This window comes from Brachyistius frenatus, unplaced genomic scaffold, assembly GCF_029030835.1.
Source record: "Brachyistius frenatus isolate BFR_SWC_R1_liver_20210118 unplaced genomic scaffold, ASM2903083v1 Contig_279, whole genome shotgun sequence".
NCBI lineage: Eukaryota > Metazoa > Chordata > Actinopteri > Embiotocidae > Brachyistius > Brachyistius frenatus.
The window spans coordinates 312,501-337,584 of NW_027210878.1; the positions used below are offsets into that span (position 1 = coordinate 312,501).

A 25,084-nucleotide genomic window follows, 5' to 3' on the forward strand; every position below is an offset into this window, starting at 1 on the left:
ATGTTCAGGGGGATGTGTTAGAAGTAGCTTTAAAAGAAATCCCCGTTACAGTTTCCAGCTCTAAACTTCCTAAAATGTCAAAATTTGGACTGAAATGTGTAAAGTTATTCTTTATTTTCTTAAAAAGGATTTTATAAAACTGGTATCAAAATATCAAAGTCAAGGCATCAGTATCTGGTAGCCAGCTCTACTCTTCCTCATGTCAGTTCAGCTTCCAACAGTATCCTGATGTTTAATAGAAAATACTAAATATGAACATCTGCACAAGTTTGATTTAAGAAACAAAATTGTATTCGCAGCAGCTGTAATATGAGTCCTCTGAAAGTAAGCCTCCCTCTGAGGGCTGTTTCAACATTTTTGATTCACATGACAATACGACAGCTAAAAACAAATCAGAGACGACAGGTGTTGATCAAGAGATGTAACTGGAACACCGAGATGTGAAGGGTGCTGCTCACCAACATCTGACACGTCTCTGCAGCGCTGCATTCAGGAAGCAACATGAATAGTCTGAAAACTGACGTAGCGCCGTAACCAGGCAACAGCAGCAGAGCCGGCATTAATCAGCTTCTCATTTTAAAGCTGTTCTTGCATCTGGATAACCGAACCTGACTTCGTCTTCGATGTGTTTCTTCTGCTTGAGAACAGTTCTTTGTGCTGGATGTGTACAGCAGTGATGGGACTCCACTGACCTCAGACCAGCTGTGTGTTCAGCTGGAGAGGATCTGCAGCGCTTCACCGGAGACCAGCGAGGAGCCTGTTGGCATCCTCACCACCCAGCACCGAGACTCCTGGGGCCAGGCCTACCTCAACCTCATCCAGGGTGAGTTCACAGACCGCTGACACCACGGAAAGAATGCTGGAACCGTTGCTGACTGTCACTGGAAGCTGGAGTTAAACTATCTTAATAATATCTTAATATTAAACTATCTCTAGATCCCAAAAGTAATATCTTCAGCACCGTCAAAATCATAATAATAAATCATAATCATAATCAAAATCAAAATCACGCTCCTATTAAACCGGCATAGAAACACTCCATCACCAACATGTAGCGTAACATGACCCACATGACCCTCGGTCATGGTTCAGACCAGCTGCAGCTCCTGATGGGAACATGGGACTCCCCGTGTGGGAGGGGTCAGATATGTGACCCCTCCCTGAGGGTGTCAGGAGTGAAGAGGTGAGCAGGGTTCAGGAGTGAAGAGGTGTACATGAAAGAAGCTTTTAAACTGTGTCAAGTAAAACACAGTTTTTTTGACACCAAACACTTTGGCTTGTTTCAGGAGAAGTGGTTGATGGCTGATTTCCATGAAGTGCAACAGTGAGATGAAATCAATAATACGAAACACAAGAACTTTGGTAGAATTGAATTTGTAGAGTTCAAACTGATAAAACACAAATGGAAGGAATTGCAATTCATCCCAATAAATTATGAAGGCAACTATAAATAGAAGCAAAACAAAGTGTCTTCATCTGGATTAAACTGTTATTCCATATGTTGCTTGATGTGTATTTTATGCTTCCAGATAAGACCAACAAAGAATCGGTGTTGGCCATCCAGAGGAGCATTTTCACGTTGTGTCTGGACGGAGCGACGCCTCCAGCGTCGGACGAGACGTACCGCAGCTGTGCGGCCGTCCAGATGTTGCACGGAGGAGGCAGCCGGTGGAACAGCGCCAACCGCTGGTTCGACAAGACGCTGCAGGTGACCTGTGTCATAAACTCCAACATACTGCAGACGATGCTTCCAACACATTTACTCATGTTCCTGCACCGGCTCAGACTCCTGCTCCGCCATCTTTCTTTCCATTCGAACTTGTATCTACTTATTTACCTGTATGACCAGGTAAACTGGGCGTCTGTCAGTATGTCGGGCTTATTTAAAAAAAAAAGAAAAAAAAGAAATCAGTTTCAAAATGCAGGTTGGAAAAAGCAAGCTTTGGGTTAAGGTAGTGGAGGGAACCAAAATGTGTCTGTCCCAATACATCCATCTGCAATAACAGGAAGTGGCCGGGTACCTCCTGATGGGACTCACCTTCCACTACCAAGCAGCGTGACTGTTTCGGGTGTTTTAGGACATTGAGCTCCACTACGTTGCGTGTGGACCAGGAATTCAATGCAAATGTTTTTTTTCTGTGTTGCTCCCTGAATATTTCTCATGTTCTCTTTCAGTTTATTGTTGGAGAAGATGGGATATGCGGTGCGATCTACGAGCACGCCCCCGCCGAGGGCCCGCCCATCGTCGCCCTGATCGACCACGTAGTCGAATACTCGTAAGTAGGCAGCAGATGATTCAGGCTCCCAATGGGTCACAGCGTGGGCTGCTTTACCACAGACAGGAAACCACGTGTTGTCATGATGATGATGATGATGATGTCAGGTCTTTACTACTCTGGTCACATCATGTCTTTGTTCTCGTGTGTGGAATCAGGAGGAAGACTGACATGCCGACGTCTCCCTCGGTGCCTTTGCAGACGCCTCAGAAACTCCACTTCAACATCAGCGCTGAGATGAAGAAGGACATCGAGGAGGCCGAGAACAACATGAACACGTGACGGCAGCTTTTACCACACGTAAACATATTCATCCTGAAAGCCACGAGGCCGAGTGACCGTGTCTCACCATCCTGACATCCTTTCACCACAGATTGGCCCGAGACTTGGACGTCAGAGTTATTGTATTTGGCCACTTTGGAAAAAACGTCCCAAAAGCCCACAACATGAGTCCTGATGCCTTCATACAGATCGCACTGCAGCTAGCCTACTACAGGTGAGGTCAAAGGTTATGTGGAGACAGACTGTATCCACTTCTTTCCTTCTTTCCCTCCTTTTGGGGACAAAAACAAGTCCCATTACATAAATCATTACAGTTTAAGGTGGAGACATGTGCTGTGTTCCAGATGTTCGACTAGTGTTCCAGATGTTGTACTAGTGTTCCAGATGTTGTACTAGTGTTCCAGATGTTCGACTAGTGTTCCAGATGTTGTACTAGTGTTCCAGATGTTGTACTAGTGTTCCAGATGTTCGACTAGTGTTCCAGATGTTGTACTAGTGTTCCAGATGTTCTACTTGTGTAATAAAACATACATCAGTGTGTTCACACTGTGAAGTACAGAAACATCAGAACACTGCCAGTACCATGATGATGACCTCACGTGAAACTCTGGACACTTTCCACCCTAAACGGTCGCCATCTTGGCTCCGTAGAGGAAGGGGCGGAGTCACCGACATAAGCAATGATCTAAGTAAGTGTGTGAGGAAGCTGCAGCTGTTCCTGAACACAACATGTTTCTTTTCCACTGCTGCTGCTGGACAGAAGAATCAGTGTGTTTACTGAGTGTTAAACAGAGGACACAAAAACACACTGATTTCTGGGTAAAATAATTAAAGATATTTTGGAGGGTGATGTGGTCACATGATGAGGTCATTTCCTGTCAGTGCACAACACTAACCTCCTGCTCTACAGAGTCCTGAAATGGAGGAGCACTATTAGTTAGTGTACGGAGGGAAGTTTGTCACCTGGAACACAGCGATGGTTTCCACCCTGAAGTGGTGAACAGGTTAGGGTTCGAGTCACGAAGCCTTTCATCATACAGAGAAACGAGGAGACGCGAGAGATTCTGAGAAAAGATCTGTGGTCACGTTGATCATAGCAGAAACCTAATGGAGGCTCTTATTATGATGAAGCAGTAATTTACCAGGGGGAAGACTCTGTTATTCTTTGTCTACTATGTCTGCACACGCCCCACACACGCCAAGCACATGCCACACACCATGCCACGCACACGCCAAGCAAATGCCATGCACACACCACACCCATGACACGCACACGCCAAGCACATGCTATGCACACGCCAAGCACATGCCACGCACACACCACGCACACACCACGCACATGCCAAGCACATGTCACGCCCATGCCAAACACATGCCACGCACACACCAAGCACATGCCAGGCCACACACATGCCAAGCACATGCCACGCACACGCCAAGCACACACCATGCACACACCAAGCACATGCCATACACCATGCCACGCACACGCCAAGCACATGCCACGCACACACCACACCCATGCCACGCACACGCCAAGCACATGCCACAGACACACCATGCCACGCACACGCCAAGCACATGCCACGCACACGCCAAGCACATGCCACGCACATACCATGCCACGAACACACCACGCACATGCCACGCACACGCCAAGCACATGCCACGCCCATGCCACACATGCCACGCACACACCACGCACATGCCATGCCACACACATGCCAAGCACACACCAAGCACACGCCATGCACACGCCAAGCACATGCCACGCACACACCACGCACATGCCAACACACACACCATGCCAAACACATGCCACGCACACACCACGCACATGCCATGCCACACACATGCCAAGCACACACCAAGCACACGCCATGCACACACCACGCCCATGCCACGCACACACCAAGCACATGCCACACACACACCATGCCATGCACACGCCAAGCACACACCACGCACACCCCATGCCACGCACACGCCAAGCACATGCCATGCACACACCATGCCACGCACACACCATGCCACGCACACACATGCCAAGCACATACATGCCACGAACACACCACGCACATGCCACGCACACGCCAAGCACATGTCACGCCCATGCACATGCCATGCCACACATGCCAAGCACACACACACACGCCATGCACACACACACGCCCATGCCAAGCACACACCAAGCACATGCCACGCACACACCAACACATGCCACACACACACACGCCATGCACACGCCACACACACACCACACCACACACCACGCACACGCCAAGCACACATGCACACACCATGCCACGCACATGCCACGCACACACCACACCCATGCCAAGCATACGCCAAGCACATGCCACCCACACGCCAAGCACATGCCACCCACACGCCAAGCACATGGCACACACACACACCAAGCACATGCACACCCATGCCACACACACACGCCAAGCACATGCCACGCACACACCAAGCACACGTCACGCCCATGCCACACACATGCCACGCACACACCACGCCCATGCCACGCACACGCCAAGCACATGCCAAGCACATGCCACGCACACACCATGCCATGCACACACCAAGCACGTGTCACGCCCATGCCACGCCCATGCCACGCACACGCCACGCACACGCCAAGCGCATTCCAAGCACATGCCACGCACACACCATGTCATGCACACGCTAAGCACATGCCACACAAACACCATGCACATGCCAAGCACATGCCACACACACACCAAGCACACACCACGCACACACCACGCCCATGCCACGCACATGCCACGCACACACCACACCCATGCCAAGCATACGCCAAGCACATGCCACGCACACGCCAAGCACATGCCACACACACGCCTAGCACATGGCACACACACACACACCAAGCACATGGCACACACACACACCAAGCACATGTCACGCCCATGCCACACACACGCCAAGCACATGCCACGCACACACCAAGCACACGTCACGCCCATGCCACACACATGCCACGCACACACCACGCCCATGCCACGCACACACCACGCACATGTCACGCACACGCCTAGCACATGCCACGCAAACACATGCACATGCCACAGACACACCACGCCCATGCCACGCACACACCACACACATGCCACGCACACACCACACCCATGCCAAGCACACGCCAAGCACATGCCACGCACACGCCAAGCACATGCCACACACACACACGCCAAGCACATGCCACACACCAAGCACACACACCACGCACACACCACGCCCACGCCACGCCCACGCCACACACACACCAAGCACACGCCACGCACACGCCAAGCACATGCCAAGCACATGCCACACACACGCCAAGCACATGCCACACACCAAGCACACACCACGCACACACCACGCCCATGCTACGCACACGCCACGCACACGCCACACCCATGCCAAGCACACGCCAAGCACATGCCACGCACACGCCAAGCACACGCCAAGCACATGCCACACACACACCAAGCACATGCCATACACACGCCAAGCACATGCCACGCACACACCAAGCACACACCACACCCATGCCACGCCAAGCACATGCCACGCACACGCCAAGCACATGCCACGCACACGCCGGGCAGGGCCCGTGTCCTTGGCGTGAAGGTTCGGGTCGTGATGTCCTGAGTGAGGAGTGCTGCAACAAAAGGGAACGTTTGTTCCCGGCCATTACTCTCAGAAGTCATATGTGCTTGTCGGTAGATGTCGTTGTTTCCATGGTGATCTTAATGTTTGATGTCAGCTTGTTCACAGCGTCTCTCCTCTGCTCTCGGCAGGACGTACCAGCGCTGCTGTTCCACCTATGAAAGCGCCTCCCTGCGTATGTACCGACTGGGTCGTACAGATACGATCCGATCCGCTTCGAGTGCCTCAGCTTCCTTCGTCAAAGCCTTCGATGACCTGAACAAGAAGGTCTGAACCCGAGCGGTTCTGCGCTTCATCAGTCGGCCCGAACACAAAGTGACGCCGCACACGATGATTCTCATGTTCAGGACTTTTAACGTTACACGTGCAGTTTCAAGTCAACTTTTCAGATCGACCTCATTTTGTTAAAAACAAACATTGATGTGTTCTTTCTGTTGTGCACAGAACACAGAGAAGGTGGATCTCATGGAGAAAGCTGTGAAAGCCCACCGGGCCTACACCAACATGGTGAGTGTTCACAGCCCAGGACAGCAGAGTTCAAGAGGAGACATCCCAACCAACCACAGTGTTTGTGTGTCTAATGAATCTCATCTCATTTCATTCCCACGGGGTTAAGGGCTTTTATTTTGAAAGTCAGAGTGTGGGCATTGGTTTTTGCCACGGTATCATGCCTCACCAAGCAGCTGCAGCCAGTTTTGGTAGCTGCCACATTGAGCAGTTATAGAGCGACGGATGTTCAGAGGAAGTATTGTAGCTGAAGACTCACCAGCAGGTGTCTGAAGGAAGGTCACATGACAGAGAGGCCGAGAAACGAGAGGAAAGAACGGTTCCTACTGAGCAGAGATCTCAACAGGTGTCCAAATATCACCTGACTTTCTGCTACATGGTTTTACATGTATGTTTGAGAACCACTGCACTGAATGACATGTTCCTTCTTTACCATGAACTTACACAGTAGTTTATTCTGGCACTGCTGCAGCAAATATACAAAAATCTCATGTTAAGTTGATAAAATTGTCATGTTTTCCCATCGGGCAGAACTCAATAACGAAAAAGTAGAAAGATGTTTTTTTTAAATCCACATCTAAAATATCTAATTAAAAAAAAAAAAAAAGTATTCAGAACTTTTTCGGAGCTCTTTTAGCAACAATCAGAGCTTCGAGTCTTCGGTAATCCTCTGCAGGTTTCGTCCACCAGCATTTGAGCACGTTATTCCGTTCTTCCTCCGGCCGATCCACTCGGGCTCCATGAGATCGGCCGGGAAGCATCTGGGACACATTCAGGTCTCTGCAGACTTTGGGCTCCAGGACGGCCAGAAACGTGTCCTGAACCCGCTCCGGTGGTCTTCTGGCCTCATGCTTTGTGTCATTGCGGTGCTGAAAGGTGATTCGTTCCCATTCGGAGCCGCTGGTTGTATAACTGCAGGTATATCGGTTGTCTCCTTCACAGGCGATCAGCGGCCAGGCCATCGACAGACATCTGCTGGGCCTGAAGATGCAGGCCGTTGAGGAAAAACTCTCCGTGCCCGAGATCTTCAAAGACCCCGCATACGCTAAAGCTTTACACTACCAGCTGTCGACCAGCCAGGTATCACCGAGCAGCACAGAACTATGTTCCTCTGACACAGAACAGCAGTAATTCCCTGTAATCGATGATAATAGATGGACAGTACGTCACTATAACCAAACCTGGTCGCTGCCTAAACTTCTACTTTCTCATTTCTTTTCCAGGTTCCGTCCAAGACCGACTGCGTCATGTGCTTCGGCCCGGTCGTGCCCAACGGGTACGGCGTGTGCTACAACCCCATGAACGAACACATCAACTTCGCCGTGTCGTCTTTCAACTCCTGCAAAGAAACGAGCGCGGCGCGCCTGTCTGCGGCGGTGGAGGACGCCCTGCTGGACATGAGGACGCTGCTGGAACAAACCCCGAGAGCCAAACTGTAACTCTGAAGACGAACTCGCGTACGGGAAGCGGAAGCTGCTGAGTGGCGTTCGGACGTCCCGGCTCAGGATCAGTTTAACCAGTTTCTCACCATGTGTGCTCTTTGAATGATGCTGTGATAGATGCTGTGTGATGACTGACAGGTGCTGTTACTCTGAACTTAATAACCACATTCAGACGTTTCTGTTTCAGATCGTAGCTCTGAAACATCGTCAGCCAAATCAAACGCTTGTCTACATGACAACGTTTTCCATAAGAAATGATGTCATTAACGATGCGGATGCATATTTTAATATCAAAGTCAACCATCAGTTGCTTCGAGGCCCGATCAGTCAAATCAACCTTTTGTTTACATCACTTTTCAAAGCGAAAATTCAAGGGTTCGAAAATGTGAATATTTTTTGGATTTTTGCATCATTGATGAGACAAAATATTTTTGAGACATTTTTTTTTATAATTGTGTGATGAACAGTTTGTATAAAAGTTATTGGACAACTATTCGCTAATGAAATGAATGGTTAGCTGAAGCCAAAATAGATTTGTGATACGAAGTCTTATGTGTGAATTCTCAGCCTGGTTTCTAACCGTGTGCCTTAAACACGACTCGCTGCATCAGGTTACATGTTGCTTCACTTTGATCGATTTCACTCTAATTTGTAAAAGCAAGACAATATAATGAAAGAGGATCGTAATAACAGTACAGATACACATCAATCCACTGCCTATATTAATGTAAAAATACTGCAAACATAATGTTATACTTTAAAACTAAAGACACAAAGTGATTTTGCCAATTGGGTTTATTCTGACACGAGTACATTGTTTGTATTATTATTGTTATATACTATATTTCAGGAATTTGAGAATTTTGAGCTTAAATTTGGACTTTTCAGAGAGCTCTTGATTGGACTCTTATGATGAGGACGATGGACGTATGTTGGAGCATTCTTACTTTTTCTGACACTGATTAATAATAATCCGTTTTCAGTTGCTGAGTACAAAGATTCCAGCGTTGTTGTCTGATCTTCTACGTGATGAATCCTTTCAGTTGTTTTAGTTTTTCCCCTGAAGGTCGGTATTAGAAGGCTCAAAACTTAACACCTTCATTAGTCTGTACACATGGGTTGCTCCATTCGGTGTGCAGTGTTATTCCGAGGTCTTTGGATTTATTCATTAATGTGCGATCATTTTATTTCTTGAGTTTTGCACTGTTCTCTGTCACGGTGTCTCTGTCCCCAAAATCTGAATCGAATCCCTCAAATAAATAAATCAGTTTATATTTACCGCGTTCAAAATGTTGTAATATTACTGCAACGTTTAAAATTTTAATCAGCTTAAAATTCATTATTAAAACACACATCACTTGTTAACTGCAGAATCAATGAATCTCAATCAGGTAGTGACGCCACATTCGACTGTTTTATTCTGTTAAAATCTGTTAACAGGAAGTTTAACACAAGAGATGAAATGATTATGAATTAAAAAAAAATAAGCATATTTAATTGTGAGGATAGTCATGGAGGGCAATTGTCCAGTAACAAGGAGGCATGTGATTGGTACAGGTTCAGAGATGGAGCTGTTGAAATGTATTTAAATGTATTAAATTCACTTATTGCTCAGCACTATTTTTCCTTTGTGTATTTATTTAAAGAACAGAGCATAGAAGTGCTTTGACCTTACTCTGATACAACCACACCGCAGCAGACACTCAGCTCCTTCACTTAGTATTCAATTAGTCATTATTTTTCGAATGTTATTCATTTGTCGATGTTTTTGGTGTTCAAAACACAGTGGCAGATTTTCACTGGGCCCGTTCCCTGTGGCCCGGCGGGAGCCGACCCACCGGGGGAATAGAAGGGACACCGGGCACAGCTTCCAGCAGACTTCATTTTGAAACTTTTTGAGCGGCCTTTAACCGATCGCCATTGATAGAATAGAATAGAAAGCTTTATTGTCATTGTACATGATACAATGAAATTAAGAGTGCTTGTCATGATCAGTGCATATAAAGAACAACAGCACCACAATACACATTCATTCATCAACAGCCAAAATACACATTCAGAAGACATAAAAGCCGGAGCGCTTGGGTTATTGTACGAAAATAAACAAATGATTGAGTAGAAATAAAAAATGTGTAAACTGAATATTGCACTGTTTTAAATATTGATGAGTGTTTGTGCTGAAACTCCAACACTAGATCAGCTTTATTCCCAACAAGGTTTCAGACTCTGACAACAACAGAAGCTGAGCACCAGTGCTGGAGCCAGTGAGGGTCAATCTGTGGTTCATAGTAAGAGTTTGACCTTTAACCCTGACGTGGGAGGACAGTCCTGTTCTATGTTCAGGGGTTCGGAGGGTAACGACACCAGGACGTTCCTCAGCTTCGACGCATGTGGTCTCTGAGTGTGAGTGTGTGTGTGTGTGTGTGTGTGTGGGGGGGCTGTCTGTTGCTCATCGCTGTCAGCCTTGTTTCACCCTTCCACTTCTCTTTCTGACAACTTAAAACAGACAGTCCCCCCCCCCCCCCTCCCTTGAGTCACCACATCCACATTTTTCATCCTCTTATCTCTTCCCAGAAATGTCCAGAGAATCAGTAACCCAGTAAGCATGTATAAATAATGAAGGCTTCCAGGGAATCATGGAAATGCGTTTACTCCCAAGTGTTTTATAGTGAAGCTTTATTAAAGTATTAAATATGCATGTTTAAGTGTGTAAAGACAAAGCGTCCGTTTGCTCCACCACATGCTGGTTTAAAGGATTTTAACAGGATGTGTACAGAAGTGACTGACTGTGACTTTATGAAATCAATCATATAAATAAGTAAAATGTTCACTCTACTGTTATGATCCTTCTTCAGGACCAGAAGATGAAAACATGTCCATATCGCTCCTTCTGGCAGCACCTGTGGCGATAAGACGTTCAACGTTACGAGCTTTTTATTTCCAGTGTTTTGTTTGATGTGATTTTGGATCACAGACTATAAACCGGATAAGTGTTTTTTTTCTTAGAGAACAGTTTCAAGAAGTTGGTCTGGTTGCTGAATCCTCACCATAATCACTATAATTGATGACACATAATAAATAAATCAAAATTGAAACTGCTTTTTGTGAATTCTTGTCCAAGCATCACTAGATTCTTTCATGTCTGGTCTGGCTGTTGTGACTCACAGTTACGAGAACGCAGTGGCTCCATTTCCTGCCCTGAAGTCCACATGGATTTCACAACCATCATGAACTCAAGCAGCAAATGGATTTCCAAAGAACGAGGGTTTGGCTGCTTCTGAAAGGAGTGTGGCTTCAGCGAGTAACTTGACACTGTGACTTGTTCTTTGTTTGGTTCTCAGCCATGAAAGCCTTCCACAGTAGAAGCATTGCCTCTGTATGAGCTGTAACACCTGGCCGGACCTCTTGTGAATATTTTCATTTTGCATGAAAACGCTTCAGGAATCTGCTGTTCAGGGACTGATGCTGACATTTATTTCCACCGGTGTCACACCTATTGTAACAGCTGAATCCGTGAAGGAGTTCCCCATCGAGGAATAACAACAACCGCCCACAAACAGTCATTATGCGGACAGTTATGATAATCGAATGGTTATTTCTGCTCTCGCTGTTCTCTCAGAGCACACAACATGGAAGTGGAGAAGAAAACGGTGAGTGTGTCATTCTCTTAACTCTTCAGAGCCTACAGGTACAAAAGGTCTCTGATATTCTTGACAGCTGTAAAGAAGATCTTTGTCGCTTACGGGAAGCAATTTTAAGATTGAATAGTTAGACTAGTTGGATATGTGTTCATGTATCTGTCATTCAATTATCCCTGGTCAAAAGGAACATTTCAGATATGGACAGCGCCGTTCTTCCTGTGGTCTGAATCGTTGTGCTCATGCAAAGCTTCCCACTGAACATTGGTACAGCGAAGCATTTGAACAGGCGTGAGCAGAAAGTATTGGTGGTTGTTGTTGTGCTTAAGATAGTTATGCCATTAACTAATCCTCTTGTTGCAGAAATTAATCATCTGACATACCTGCAGATATCTGCAACCTCCTGTCGCCTGCTCAAAACTCCAATTCAAGAAAATCATTTTGAATTGGCAGGATGAAAATACGAGATATCGCTCATCAAAATATTTATATCTTCATAATATATATCTACAATTAAATCATGACTATTAACTCGTTTGAGAAATCTTTAACATTATTTTGACTGTTGAAAAGTACAGCTCAAGATATGTACTACGTCATTGTGAAAACCAGGACCATGTAGATACGTTGAAAATTAAATGAAAGATATCTTGACCAGGAATGAGTCAGAATGGAATTGTTAGATTTTAGATTAGATTTAGACTTTATTAATCCTACAGTGGGGACATTAGTTGTCACAGCAGCATAGAAACACAAAAAAGGTGCACACAATAATGAAAAAAAATTACAAATACATATACATAAAATTAAATAAAATAAGATACATAAAAAAGAATTGTTTTAGAAAAAAAATAAGAGCAATGAATAAATTCATTCACGCACACACACACACAGACTATATACACAAAAACAAATAAAATAAAATACCAATAAATAAATGCAGCTTGGGATGAATGGAAAGGTGTCAGGTGCTATGAAATGAAATGAACTGTGCAACGTTATTTTATGGTTGATATGTCAAGCTGAATTACAACTCGTCTACAGTGTAATTACAGCTATTGTCAATAGCAGCTGACTGAAAAATCACAAACACATGAATGGTAAAAGTGATATTGTTCGATATGTGTTATTTCAGAACACATCGTAGTGTACATGTACACCACGAATATACTCTCACTGAGGCCACGGATTGAAGCTCTGCACTACATTTTACTGGTGTATCTGTATTTTTGAACTTCAGTCAGCTCATCCCTCATGACCAACATGGGATGAGGCCATGCTGCCATCAGGCCTGCTGCACCACTGTTCCTGTAGCTGATGATGTCTTGATCAAAGTCAAGAGTTAAACCTGATTTGTGCAACATTTTGTTTTCCCATTAAAATATCCTTTGGTGATTTGCAGATGTTTTTCTTTGTGGAGCTGGTGGGATCAGTTCCCGATACAAGAACCACACCGGCCCAAGCGAACAAGATTCTGGTTAATATTCATCTCATCTCTCAATATTCAGTTTGTTTTTGTTTTTGGTCATTATTTCACATTTTACGGTCGTGCTTGTTAAACTCTTCCAGGGAACCAGCAGGTTTACCCGCGGGACCGAGTGTTTGAGGCTGGCAGCAACGCTACCTTCTGTTGCATTCTACCGGCGGGGGAAAGTTTTCTCAAAATGTATTTGGATGGTTATGGTGACGCAATTAGGTATAATAAATTAAACTACAACGCAACCCGAAGCAGCGATCAGACGTACACCCTGACTGTGCTCATGGACCAGCCATCGTACGACTGCATTGATGTCCAATGTGAAACCAACAGAACGACCTACGGGGCTTGTACATTTGTCGGCTGTAAGTAGGACTTAGCTCTTCCTATTTTTGGTAGAAGGAATTTGATCTTGTTAATAAATGCTGTTCCTTTTTTATTTCTCGGTATTTGCCGTTAATCAGACCCCCCTGGTGACAGAGACCTGCAGTGTGAAACCCGCGATCTGAAATCCGTCGAATGTCACTGGAACGTAGGAACAAAAACGTATTTACCTGCTGAGTATCACCTGCTGGGAAGGTAGAGTATCACCTGCTGGGAAGCTAGAGTATCACCTGCTGGGAAGGTAGAGTAAAACCATACCTGAGGCGGTGGGCACTGCAGCGGGAACAGGCTCACAAGCCTCCACAGTTACAGGCTGGAACAATATATGCTGTGTTCCAGATGTTGTACTTGAGTACTAAAACTCAGTGTTTTTGAGTGCACCAGTGTGTTCACACTGTTAAGAAACAGGCGTAAAGAAGATGCACAGAAGAACCAGCGTGTTTATGGAGGGTGTTAAATAGAGGGCATGAAAACACGCTGGGTGAAATGATTTCTGGGTGAAATGATTCAAGATACAGATATGTTGGAGGGTGATGTGTTCACATGCTGAGCTCAGTTCTTGTCAGTGTGAAATCCGAAACAACTCTAATCTGTCTAAACTCCTGCATAAGAGTCCTAACCTGGAAGAGCAGCATTTATTAGTGAACTAGGGGAAGTATAATCATCTGGAACACAGCATTACTCTGTGTGATGAGGGTTCAGTACACTCTGCATTTGGCATCAACAGCATGAATACATGGACACAAGCTTCCTCATGTCACCAGTCCAGGTTGCTCTTGGTGTGACAGCGTGATGAATGTTTACTTGGACTCCAATCCATCATGTTCTGAATGCCACAGCACATCTAACTATTGTTGCTGACCATGTTAATCCTCTTATATCCTCAGTTTGTTTCATCTGACGGCTACTTTCAGCATTACGACGTCATCTCAAATTGTTTTTTGTGAACGTGACATGGTTCAGTGGATTTTGGTGTCGTCACCAGATCTGAATCCAACACGGCACCTTCTGGATGTGGTAGAACATTAATGTGCAGCTGACAAATCAGAAGTGATGCGATGCAATCACATCAACATGGAGCAGAATCTCAAAGGAGAAAAACAAAGTTGTGGAGTCCATAACACCAAGAAGCCCGAGCCAGTGTTATTACAGTGTTCCTAATGAAGTGCTCCATCAGTCTATCTGTCACAGTACAGTCGGATCCAAGCTGCAGCACAACCGACAATGCTTTGTTTTATTCTGCAGACAGTTTGGTTGGAGATTCAAGTGTGTTATTCTCATATAGTGGCTAATATCGCTTTGGCCTCATCGCCTTGGAACTCCACATTGACAGATTTATTTTCATTTTCAATCTTGTAGTTTTCAGCCCTGCTTGACGCTGACTCAGCGGACATTTATCAGACATTTATCAGACCTCACACGTTTTAACATGTGGAATACTTTGATGTGTAAAATGAGTTCCATATTAATGCTGATATTGGTGATAAACAAAATCACAAAATTTAGAGGTAAAGCATTTCAAAATATAAGTGCTCTTGGTTCTCGGTAATAATTTGATTTAGTAATTAGGGGATCAGTTGATGATTAATTCAAAATGTATGACCTTTTTGCCTCCATACTAGAGGTGTTGTCCTGATGGCCTCCACGTTTATGTTGTGGCAAAGAGTGAACAAATACATATGTACAAAACAAAAACTAATATTTGTATTTGTTTGTATTTCAGTGTATGTGCAAATGGATCTAAGGGGTGGTGTTCTCAAAAATTGCAAAGTGTTATTGGTGAGAGGAACTGGACTTTGAAAGCTCAAAATAAGCTGGGACAGGTGGAGCTCCATGACAACGCAGATGTGACTAAAAGAGGTATAAAACTTTAGTTTTTGTGTGGTAAAAGGCTTCCTTGTCCATTTTGATTGTAATCTCAGCCTGTTGTTGTGGCCTTTTGTTTCAGTGCACATGTTTGCTCCAGAAGGAGTGACAGCTTCGACTGTGAATGCTCGTAACATCAGCCTGAGGTGGAGCTGGAGGCTGCAGCAGTACAACCATCTCAACCTAACATGCCAAGTAAACGTGAGCCACGGTGGAACGAGCACCATCGTGAGTGGATGAAAGACGAGAGACATCAGCTTCTCAAAGTGAAATGAGAGTGTGAAGTTGGGTCACATCATTCTCGTCCATATCGTGTTCCCAGAGAGAAAACGTCGGAGTTGGCCTGAATGCTGCAGCTTTCAATGACTTGATACCAAACTGGACGTATAACGTGACGGTGCGATGTGGAACAGCGGAACATTTCTGGAGATGGGGTGACTGGAGCGAAAGTGTCACCGTCCACACTCAGGGGGATGGTAAGTATTTCAAAAAAAGCAAACGGACTTTGAAATGAAACGTGCAGTTTAACAGAAAGCGTTTGTCTTGTTTGCACCTCAGTTCCAGATGCTCTGGACGTGTGGATGCAGATGAAGGAAAACCTGGTGGTAATCCTTTGGAAAGTGAGTCACCTGAGTGGGTTCCACTGTTAATATGGTCCTCTGTGCATCGTCTTCAGAAGCTGTTATTAGTGGCTCTATCTATGGGTGGTAGGGTTCCTTCAATGTGTAATTTGTTTTACGTGCAGGATCACCAATGCTTAGTCCTGCAAACATGAATGAAGTGTCACCAATCAATGAAGTTTTGTAAAGATAAGAAAAACCAAATGGTCCTTAATTAGAAGGTCAGCCGGCCTCTCCTGCAGTACTCCTCAACTAACAAGCTGCTGAGTGGCGGTACGAGTCTATACATAGACATGAGGTTGGTGCTGGTTGTGAAACCGAAAGACAGCACTGAGAATTATCGGGCCAAACAGTTCTAAGGACTTTCTTGAGGGGGAACTTCCCCCAGAACTAAACAGGTTCTGAGGCGTTTCGCTGGCTGACTCGCAGCGCCAATAAGAACCGCGAAATGACATGTGCTGCCGGTACGACGCTCAGACACTTGTTCCTCCACTTGAGGAAATACAGTTTTCAGTTTACTTGATCCAGTTGAAATTCGTAAACATATTTGACCTGTTTGCAGATCCAAAGCGTGTTTCATTCAGGAGAGCCAATAAAAACAAATGGAATGTCACAGTACTCATAAATACGCTTAAGATTTATTAACTAATTCATAAAATCAACGTAAAGCCTTTTATGATCCGCTATCATTTGCCCTCGTCACTTAGTGCATTGCATTACGGGTCAATACAAACTCAACCCTTCCTGTATTTTTTCAAACCCTTTAGCGTTTTTTAAGAAAGAAGCCCCTCATAGAAAAAACTTTTGTGGTGAAAGTCAGATGATCACACTGTAGATGAAAAGTCCACGGCAGCCTGCGGTGCTTCCAACAGCGCTACGTAGCAGCACGTCATCAGAGCCACTTTTAATATTTCTCTTTAAATTAAATAGAAGTCAAGCTGTATTTCCTCCGCTGTGACTCGGCTTAATAAAGCCTGGACCATCGTGTGCCTCCATTTGATCATCTGCTGTTTTAAAAGGCTTCGTTCGTAGCTGTAGTTTACCAGGTTTACTGTTTCCACTGGGTTTTGAACGCAGCGGTTGTCTGTGCTGTGTGTGTCACCACAGTTCCTATTATAACAGGGAGAGTACCCAGACACAGGTCGGAGTGAAAAAATGGCACTCAAAACAGAATTATAGGAACTTAAAAGGTTGTAGGTTTCCCAGCTGCAGACACACACAAAAGGGGGAATCCATCCCGCCCTTCTAACAACTGAAATAGTTCCTGCAGTCCAAAAACACCTTTCCTTACCGAGGCCCATTGTGTCTCTGAAGATAGACCAGTATCAGAGGTCTTCCAGCGCTCCCTCTGCTGTGCTCCAGGTGTATTCAGCCTGAGGTCCCTGCCAGCTGTTTCTTGGTTGTTGAGGATCCCGATGAGGGTTGGCGATGCTTGATGCAGTTTTACGGAGCGCATTCCCAATCCATCCCCTTCTCTTTGTTTCTGAGGATTCTGCTGAGGCAGCTGTTCATGAAGTGCTGTATCTGTCTGAGGGTGGTGTTAGTAGTTCTCCAGGTTTCTGCCTTCACATTGGAGTTGAACAGAAAGCCTGTACACGTTCATGAAGCTCATTGGTGCCACTCAATGTCTGTTGAACAGTTTGAAACTCCAAACTTGTTCAACTGAATGTCTCATCAGTAATCTATAAAGCAGTAGTAATTGAGTGTTTCATCATGCCTTTGGTTACACTACAGCTTCTTGAATTACAAAGTGGTGTTCATGAGTTCATGTAATGGTTGCCTAAGATGTTTAACACCAGGTCAACTGAAGCCCTGATGTTCCCTCTCTACAGATGCCACTAGCCAATCAGAGCCATGGAAACATCATAGACTATGACGTGACCTGGGTGAATACAGTGAATGCCAGCGAGCACAGTGTTGCACTCAGTCTGGACACCAGCGAAGAGCACGTTGTCACAGTGAAAGCTAGGAACATAAACGGCAGCTCATCGCCATCAACCATCACCATCCCCAGCCTCGGTCCAGGTACGAACGCAGGAAACACATTAACAGCAGCATCGGCTTACTGCAGAGTCGACAAAACCAAAACAGTCAGCATAAAATGCACAACGTCAACCATACAAGCAATACACATCCGTATTCATCGAACCCACAGCTGCAACACCATAGCAACCAAATAATGTCGAAAGCACATGTGCATGACAATAATAACAAAATCCCACATCACTGCCCTAAAATATGACAAAGTAGAATCAACTGAAGGAATAAAGTTAACTTTTTTTTTTTTTCATATGTAGTCGTTTAACTTACTGTTCATATAAGATATTTTTGGAACATATCTAGCGGAGTCTTGCGTTGCTGCAGTCTGGAGCAGGTTTTCCTCAGACCCCGAAAGACCCTGGAAAGTGTTGTTCACCTTCCAAAGCAGCTGGATTCACGAGATCCTAAAATCACACGATCCCACAAAAATATCTTCAACATCTTCAACTTATGAGTTGGCGTTCGAAGCAGCGGTGGTCTGGAAACATCAGCGTCCTCTGAGGACCTACTGGCACTTACTCACGTGGTTTATGTTTAATGACAGCAGAAGCAAGTGTTATGTGACCTTATATGCTGGTTATTCAGACTGTGGAAGCAGTGATGGACAGATGTTCACCTCGTCTGATCACCTGCTGATCGTTTCGTTGAAAGTGCCTGAACATTTTCGAACAGTTTATAATCACAGCTTCTCTAATGGGTCATCAGGCCGGTCAGATGAGGCAAATATAGTAAAGAAACATTAGTAGATAAATGAACCCCACATATTCTAATGTTTATGTCAAATTTGACATTCAAAAAGTCTTCATTTTCAGACCAAACCACAGTGAACACTTCTTGGATCACCGGCAGCGACGGGGGCTTCAACCTGTCTTGGCTTGCCAGTCCTTCGGCCACCTGTGGCTACGTAGTGGACTGGTGTCCCACTTCTGGGAGTGGCCCTGTGGAGTGGCTGAAAGTGCCTCCCAATGACACCAATGCCTTCATATTTTCCGGTAAGTCCCCACAAAACAGTTGCACCTTTGCATGTAACATCACACTTGTTTGAGTTTTAAAGATCTTTGTTTTGTTTTTTCCACCTCACCAGAGAACTTCAACGATGGAGTGAGATATTCCTTGTCCATATACGCCTGCACCCAGAAAGCTCCGGTGCTCGTGGAGAGAAGGGAGGGCTACGTCAGAGAGACCAGTAAGACTGAACTTCTAACACAATATGTCGGTGCTTCAAAACGGCACTTTGTCCAACGGCGTTTCATCCGTGTCATTCTTTGCCAGGAATAGAAGAAAAGCTGTTTAAACCCCTAACATTCAAACAGCAGGGCGCTGATGCTGAAGTGTCGTGGCACGCCATACCTCTGAGAGAGCAGAGCGCTTTTATCCAAGGCTATACTCTGTATTATTGGAACAACCGCGGGAAAGTCTTCAGTGTGAGCACAGGTATTGACTCTACAAGTGTACATGAATACATGAAACCACGACACAAGCTGAAAATGTTTCTACTGATCTCACAAGTGCACGTCAGCGTGTGTCAGTACACCGGTTACACATGTTAGAGCTCTAACCATCAGTGATGTCATCAACCATCAGTGATGTCATCGTTGGTTTGTGAACGTTATGAATCCTCCAGTTCAGATTCTGTCCGTCACCATCTTTGTTAGTTCGGAGCGGTTTGGAGCAGGAAGTGACCATATTTGGACGAGCTGGGGGAGGGGCCAGCGGTGGATCTGATGGATCGCATCCTCACACCTAAGTAACAGAATAGGTCATTTAACCTATCGAGAGTACCAACGACTGCTGTGCTGCACCTTTGTCGTCATGGTAACAACCATAAATCATTGGTACATAAGATACATTACACATTTACAAATTTGATTCTCAGGCAAGTTCTGCAGTTATAAGGATTGTCTTTCATGGACAATTATTAGCGATGGACATCACGGTCCATCACGATGGACATCATAGACATGTCCTTGGAAAGTGTCGGCCATATTGAATCTAAAAATATGCATACCATGTTTGTGTGTTCAGACTTTATGAAGTCATGGCTCCTTGTAGCTTTGAAATTTATTTTCCACTTGATAAACTATCAGTCAGAAACAGCTCCAAAACTGTGAGACCTAAATGAACAACATAGGACCTCATGGACAAAAGACACTTGGTAGGAATGTGACCCAGTGAGTCCTGGTGTCTTCAGTGCCGGGCCGCTCTGTGACAGAACAAGAACCACAACCTGCATTTCTGTAGAAGTTCTCAAAAACTGCATGTTGACAGACAGTGTGTAACTACAATCATACAGGACCTGCTGCACATTCAAAGATCTTTGAACACAATTCAGATAAATATTTCCTGATTTTATGTTTCCACACACAATGCAGAGCTGAACTAAATGGAAAGTAATCTCCGGTGTCACATCGTCACCTTAAAGATCCATTTGTGTTTGTAACGTCAGTCACTTTGTCTTGGATTAGACGATCCTGAGGCCACCAGCCTGACAGCAACAGACCTGAACATCACTTCGTACACATTCACAGTGACGGCCAAGACGGCAGTCGGAGAATGTGGCAACGCCTCCATTACTGCCACCTTGAATTCCCTTTGTATGTTGCTGCTTTTCCCTTTCAGACTTATTCACTGGTTTATATCAATTTTCTGTAAGAAAAGAGGAATCAAAGTCAAATGATACACTTGAGCACCCACTGTTACTTAGTTAGATTTACTCGTATGTGCTGTTTGCTCTCACCAGCTGATACCTCGATCCAGTCTGTGTTGGTTTCTCTGGGGGTTGTTTTTGGTCTCCTGTCCCTCACCACCGTCCTCTGCTACAGACACTGGGCCTGGTCAGTAAGCCATCTCATTCATTTACTGTACATTTTGCCTCTTTAGTTGGCAGGTCTTTGTTTGAGATATATTTTTCCTCTATTTGTACATCCAACAGCATCAAACACAAAGTCTATCCTCCAATCCCAAAGCCAGAGTTGATGTGGGTGACATCACAGGTAAGTTCTTACAATCTATTTTTACACATTCATCCACATGCAGGTTATTTTATTTATTGGCCTTCAAACTTAATTTGAATAGTCTTCATACATGGATCCATATATTTTGGGATATTTGCCTTACATGACCCAAGTTGGCAGATAGTTTATGAAACACACACAAACCACAAGCTGCATACAATTTCAACCCATCTGTTATCACAACCTTTCCACAGGGACTCAGGCCTGTTGACTGCTGAGTGAATTAGTAAGCAGTTGTCAAAATGCTCGGGCAGGACCAAGCGGTCACCCGTCGGTTTGTGAATGGCTGTTATGAAGCCTCAAGTTTGGAATTTGGTCGGCGCTATCTTGCTAGTTCGGAGCGGTTTGGAAGAGGAAGTGACCATATTTGGACGAGCTGGGGGAGGAGCCAGCGGTGGATCTGACTCAATCTGATTGGAGACCAGACAAAACTACGTCCCGCCCACTGATAGCTGTAACCTGACTGCACCACAGGCCTGTCAATCAAACAGACACGCCCCCAAAAACAGGTCTTCCTGAATCTTCTTTTCTAATGAATGAGGGATTATTTTCAGATGGACCTCCAGAAAACTAAGAAGAAGGAGTGACTTTAGCTAACAACACCGAGATAACTGATGGACACATTTTATTCACTTTGGATTTGATGAGAGAAGTTGAATGGGAGTCTATGGAGCCGGAGGCTTTTTGGAGCCGACCTCTAGTAGCACTCGCTGGTATTGCAGCTGAAGACACTTCTGCATCAGAACCTTTTTACAGACCTGAAGCTACGTCAACTTACATACAGTCTGTGTTCAGGTCTCTGGTATTTTGACCCCCTAAAACTCATTCAGGGTTTTTTGTGTTTTCCGCCTGTTTCATAGCCACCATAGATTCTTCTCCATGCTTGGAAGGGGAGGGTGAAGTGAAGTGTTCCCTTAGTTGCAATCTGTAACTTGACTACTTGATCCCACATTATCCTACACACTGCTCCTTCTCCTCATGTAGGAGGGGCAGCGGGTGCCAATTGAAGGGCAAACACTGGATTTTCTTTATTAAATCTCATAGTCGAACGATTTATTTGACACTTTTCATACCGGTTTGAGTCACACCAGTGTTGTGTTGCTCTGCAGAGTGCATTTAAAGCACATTAGTTAAACACATAAAGAAATGGGCGGTGCAGTGGTTAGCATTGTCGCCTCACAGCAAAAAGGTTCTGGGTTTGAATCCGGGCCTGGACCTTTCTGTGCAGAGTCTGCATGTTCTCCTTGTGCCTGCGTGGGTTCTCTCGGTTCTCCGGCTTCCTCCCATCATCCAGAAACATGCTATCAGGTTAACTGGTGATTCTACAAATGTCCCTGAGGTGTGAATGGTCTTTGTTTCCATCTGTCTGTCAGTGTTGTCCCTGTGATGGACTGGTGATCTGTCCAGGTGAACCCTGCCTTCGCCCAATGTGAGCTGGGATAGGCTCCGCCCCCCCCCCCCCCCCGGGACCCTGTTCAGGATAAAGCGGGTATAGATAATGGATGGATAAAGAAATGCATACAGTAAAAAAAAGTGTGCACATGCTGTTGAATTTAACATGTTGTGATATAAAATGTGTTAAGAGTATTAATTTGTTGTTGTTTACTAAAAAGAAGCTTACTCAGCTGGTTTGGGTGGAGCTCAGCTATGTGAATAAATGTTACTAATCATGAGCAGCTCTCAGACAGTTTCATTATGTCAAAGTAGATCTCAGAGGACAAAAGGTTGGAGACCCCTGTTCTACAGCACGTTGGTGTGGAGGCCACACGGGTTCAGTTTAAATATTCATTGGTGCAGTTCTCAGTTTACACACTGTCAGCATTTTTTGTATACACAGCTGCCACACAACTTTTCTGTCATTTTGTCTGTTTTCCAGGGTCAATTTAGATGTCGTCAACTTGACGAGGTTCAGAGTTACCCCAGTGAAGCAAGCATCATGGATATTTCGGAGTTGCATTATAAATACAGAACACCGGTGACCAATAATTACAGCCGGGAGGAAGTGCCTTTTGTTTTTTCACAAACTCCCAAAGGTTACTACAACAAGCCCCTAAAGTGCACAACACCAACCCTCACTTTACCCCCTACTATCACTACTTCTCCGTCAGGTTTATCGTCTTGTCCGTTCACAGGTCTGTTTCTTAACCCGTCTTATGACCTGACAATGCAGACTGGAGATCAGCAGGCCAGCTCAGGACCTGAGGTTCATGAGGGGACGACTGGAATAAGATACCAGCCTCCCACTGAAACCATCCTTCTGAACCAGCCAGCCGAGGATCAGGACACGCCCCTGGTCTGTGTCTCGTCCTACATTTTGTTACCACAGACTCCTTCCACATAGCTGCTGCTGGTACATGTAGCATGTTATAAGTGTATTTACACAGTACAATGGTATTTTAGGCATAGTGAGCTTTTGAATGTTTAATGATCAGTAAAAAAGTCTAATAAATTCACATGTAGTAACACGCTTTCTTGCCAATTATCAATAGTGAAACAAAGACAAGTTAAAAGCAAAAGCACTGTTCCAGCCCCCAGAACTGAGGGGTATGAAGGTTTTCAAGGGAAAAGTATGTCACGCTAATTTGTCTTTTGTATTTTGTCTAGGAATTTTTGGGAGATTTAGATGCCGATAACATAAATAATAAATAAATAATTTACTTATTCCCCACCAGAATTTTGTCTTGGCAGTGTAAATTTTGTGAAATTATTATTACTTCTCTGCACTGCACATATAGCGAGCTTGCAGACACACTTGGCGGTTGCTTCCATACTTGTAAGTGATACCTTTCCGTTTGTTTTCATACCTGTTTAAAAGTTACCTTCGGTGGTTCCTCACCGTCTACAGCTCTGTCAGATGAACTAGAGAGCCCCTTCATCACTACCTCTCACTGTCGCCTACCATATGATGAATGTGGATGTAACACTTGTTGTTGACAACGTTTTTTATGCAGTTGAACTGTCACTGCTTTGGTTGCTGTTTGTTTTTTTCAGCGCTCTGTGTATTTACTTCTGCCTTTCCCCTTTCCAGTTGCCAGATCTTCTCATGTCTTGTTCCTTCCTTTGGCATTAATTGCTTTCCACTTACCTAATCTCCTCGTGTATGACGTCCTTTTCCCAAGCAGCTGTAAATGAAGCCAACACAGAAGGGCCAAAAACTGCAGGTCCTTGAATGTCCACTTGAGGCTGGCTCCAAAAGTCAGACATCCCCCACAGAACCCGACGTTACACAACTTTAGAGGAGAAATAAACATGTTTACAGCCTGGTACAATATATGGTTTTGGTCTCTGTATGTAATTTGATGATATAACTCCACTGTGGAATCTACAGTCGGCTATTTACTTCTACCTCTGTTGTCCACTCAGAGCTAAATTCAATTTAGCTTTCTGTTTCATTTTATCCATTACTTGCAGCTATTTATCTTCTACTTTTAGATAACTATTTCAGTGGTTTATCCATTATTTTAACTGAACTGTGCATCCATTACTTTTAGCTACAGTACAGTCGTTTCAGAAAAATATTCAGATCGTTTTACTTTTCTCAACATGTATAGTCTGGATGCACATTTCCCCAACAACACTCAATGTCAAATTTTTAAAAATGATCATTTACAAAAGTATTCAGACCCTTTGCTGTGCATCCTTTTTGCTTTGTTAATCATTGAGATGTGTCTGGAACTTATTTGAAGTCCATTCATTGAACATTGTTTAGAAAGGCACAAATCTTTCATTATTGTTTGAAACCACCAGGACTCTGCTTCGAGCTGCCTGTCCAACCAAACCGAGAAACTGAGCTAGTAGGTACTTGACCACAGAGGTGACCAAGAACCAAATAGTCCCTCTGAGGCTGCTTTTACATC

At 44.8% G+C, this 25,084-nt stretch overlaps 2 protein-coding genes across 2 annotated transcripts in view; both read left to right on the plus strand.

Moving 5' to 3' along the window:
- Window positions 1–9,805, plus strand: part of crata (carnitine O-acetyltransferase a) — a 14,803-nt gene extending 4,998 nt beyond the window's left edge. Inside the window, exons 6-14 of the mRNA XM_069721955.1 lie at window positions 649–823; window positions 1,530–1,708; window positions 2,176–2,276; window positions 2,435–2,554; window positions 2,650–2,772; window positions 6,371–6,506; window positions 6,684–6,746; window positions 7,689–7,826; window positions 7,970–9,805. Coding sequence (XP_069578056.1) covers window positions 649–823; window positions 1,530–1,708; window positions 2,176–2,276; window positions 2,435–2,554; window positions 2,650–2,772; window positions 6,371–6,506; window positions 6,684–6,746; window positions 7,689–7,826; window positions 7,970–8,185 — 1,251 coding nt within the window. The 3' untranslated portion in view covers window positions 8,186–9,805. The remainder of the gene's footprint in view (window positions 1–648; window positions 824–1,529; window positions 1,709–2,175; window positions 2,277–2,434; window positions 2,555–2,649; window positions 2,773–6,370; window positions 6,507–6,683; window positions 6,747–7,688; window positions 7,827–7,969) is intronic.
- Window positions 9,806–15,482: 5,677 nt separating this feature from the next.
- Window positions 15,483–24,658, plus strand: LOC138634810 (oncostatin-M-specific receptor subunit beta-like). The gene is made up of 13 exons (XM_069721965.1): window positions 15,483–15,547; window positions 15,636–15,781; window positions 15,876–16,029; window positions 16,112–16,173; window positions 18,006–18,198; window positions 19,026–19,205; window positions 19,298–19,399; window positions 19,486–19,647; window positions 20,679–20,807; window positions 20,954–21,047; window positions 21,146–21,206; window positions 23,104–23,260; window positions 23,360–24,658. The coding sequence occupies exons 2-13, from the start codon at window positions 15,641–15,643 to the stop codon at window positions 23,566–23,568; spliced, it is 1,644 nt and encodes a 547-aa protein (XP_069578066.1). The 5' UTR covers window positions 15,483–15,547; window positions 15,636–15,640; the 3' UTR covers window positions 23,569–24,658.
- Window positions 24,659–25,084: the final 426 nt, after the last annotated feature.

What these genes read in the sequence shown, in the direction of transcription:
- LOC138634810 (XM_069721965.1), top strand. Translation starts at nt 15,641, where the DNA reads ATGTTTGCTCCAGAAGGAGTGACAGCTTCGACTGTGAATGCTCGTAAC. An exon ending in CGTCCACACTCAGGGGGATG is followed by an intron (nt 16,030 to 16,111) that starts GTAAGTATTTCA and finishes TTTGCACCTCAG; the next exon opens with TTCCAGATGCTCTGGACGTG. An exon ending in CATCCCCAGCCTCGGTCCAG is followed by an intron (nt 18,199 to 19,025) that starts GTACGAACGCAG and finishes CTTCATTTTCAG; the next exon opens with ACCAAACCACAGTGAACACT.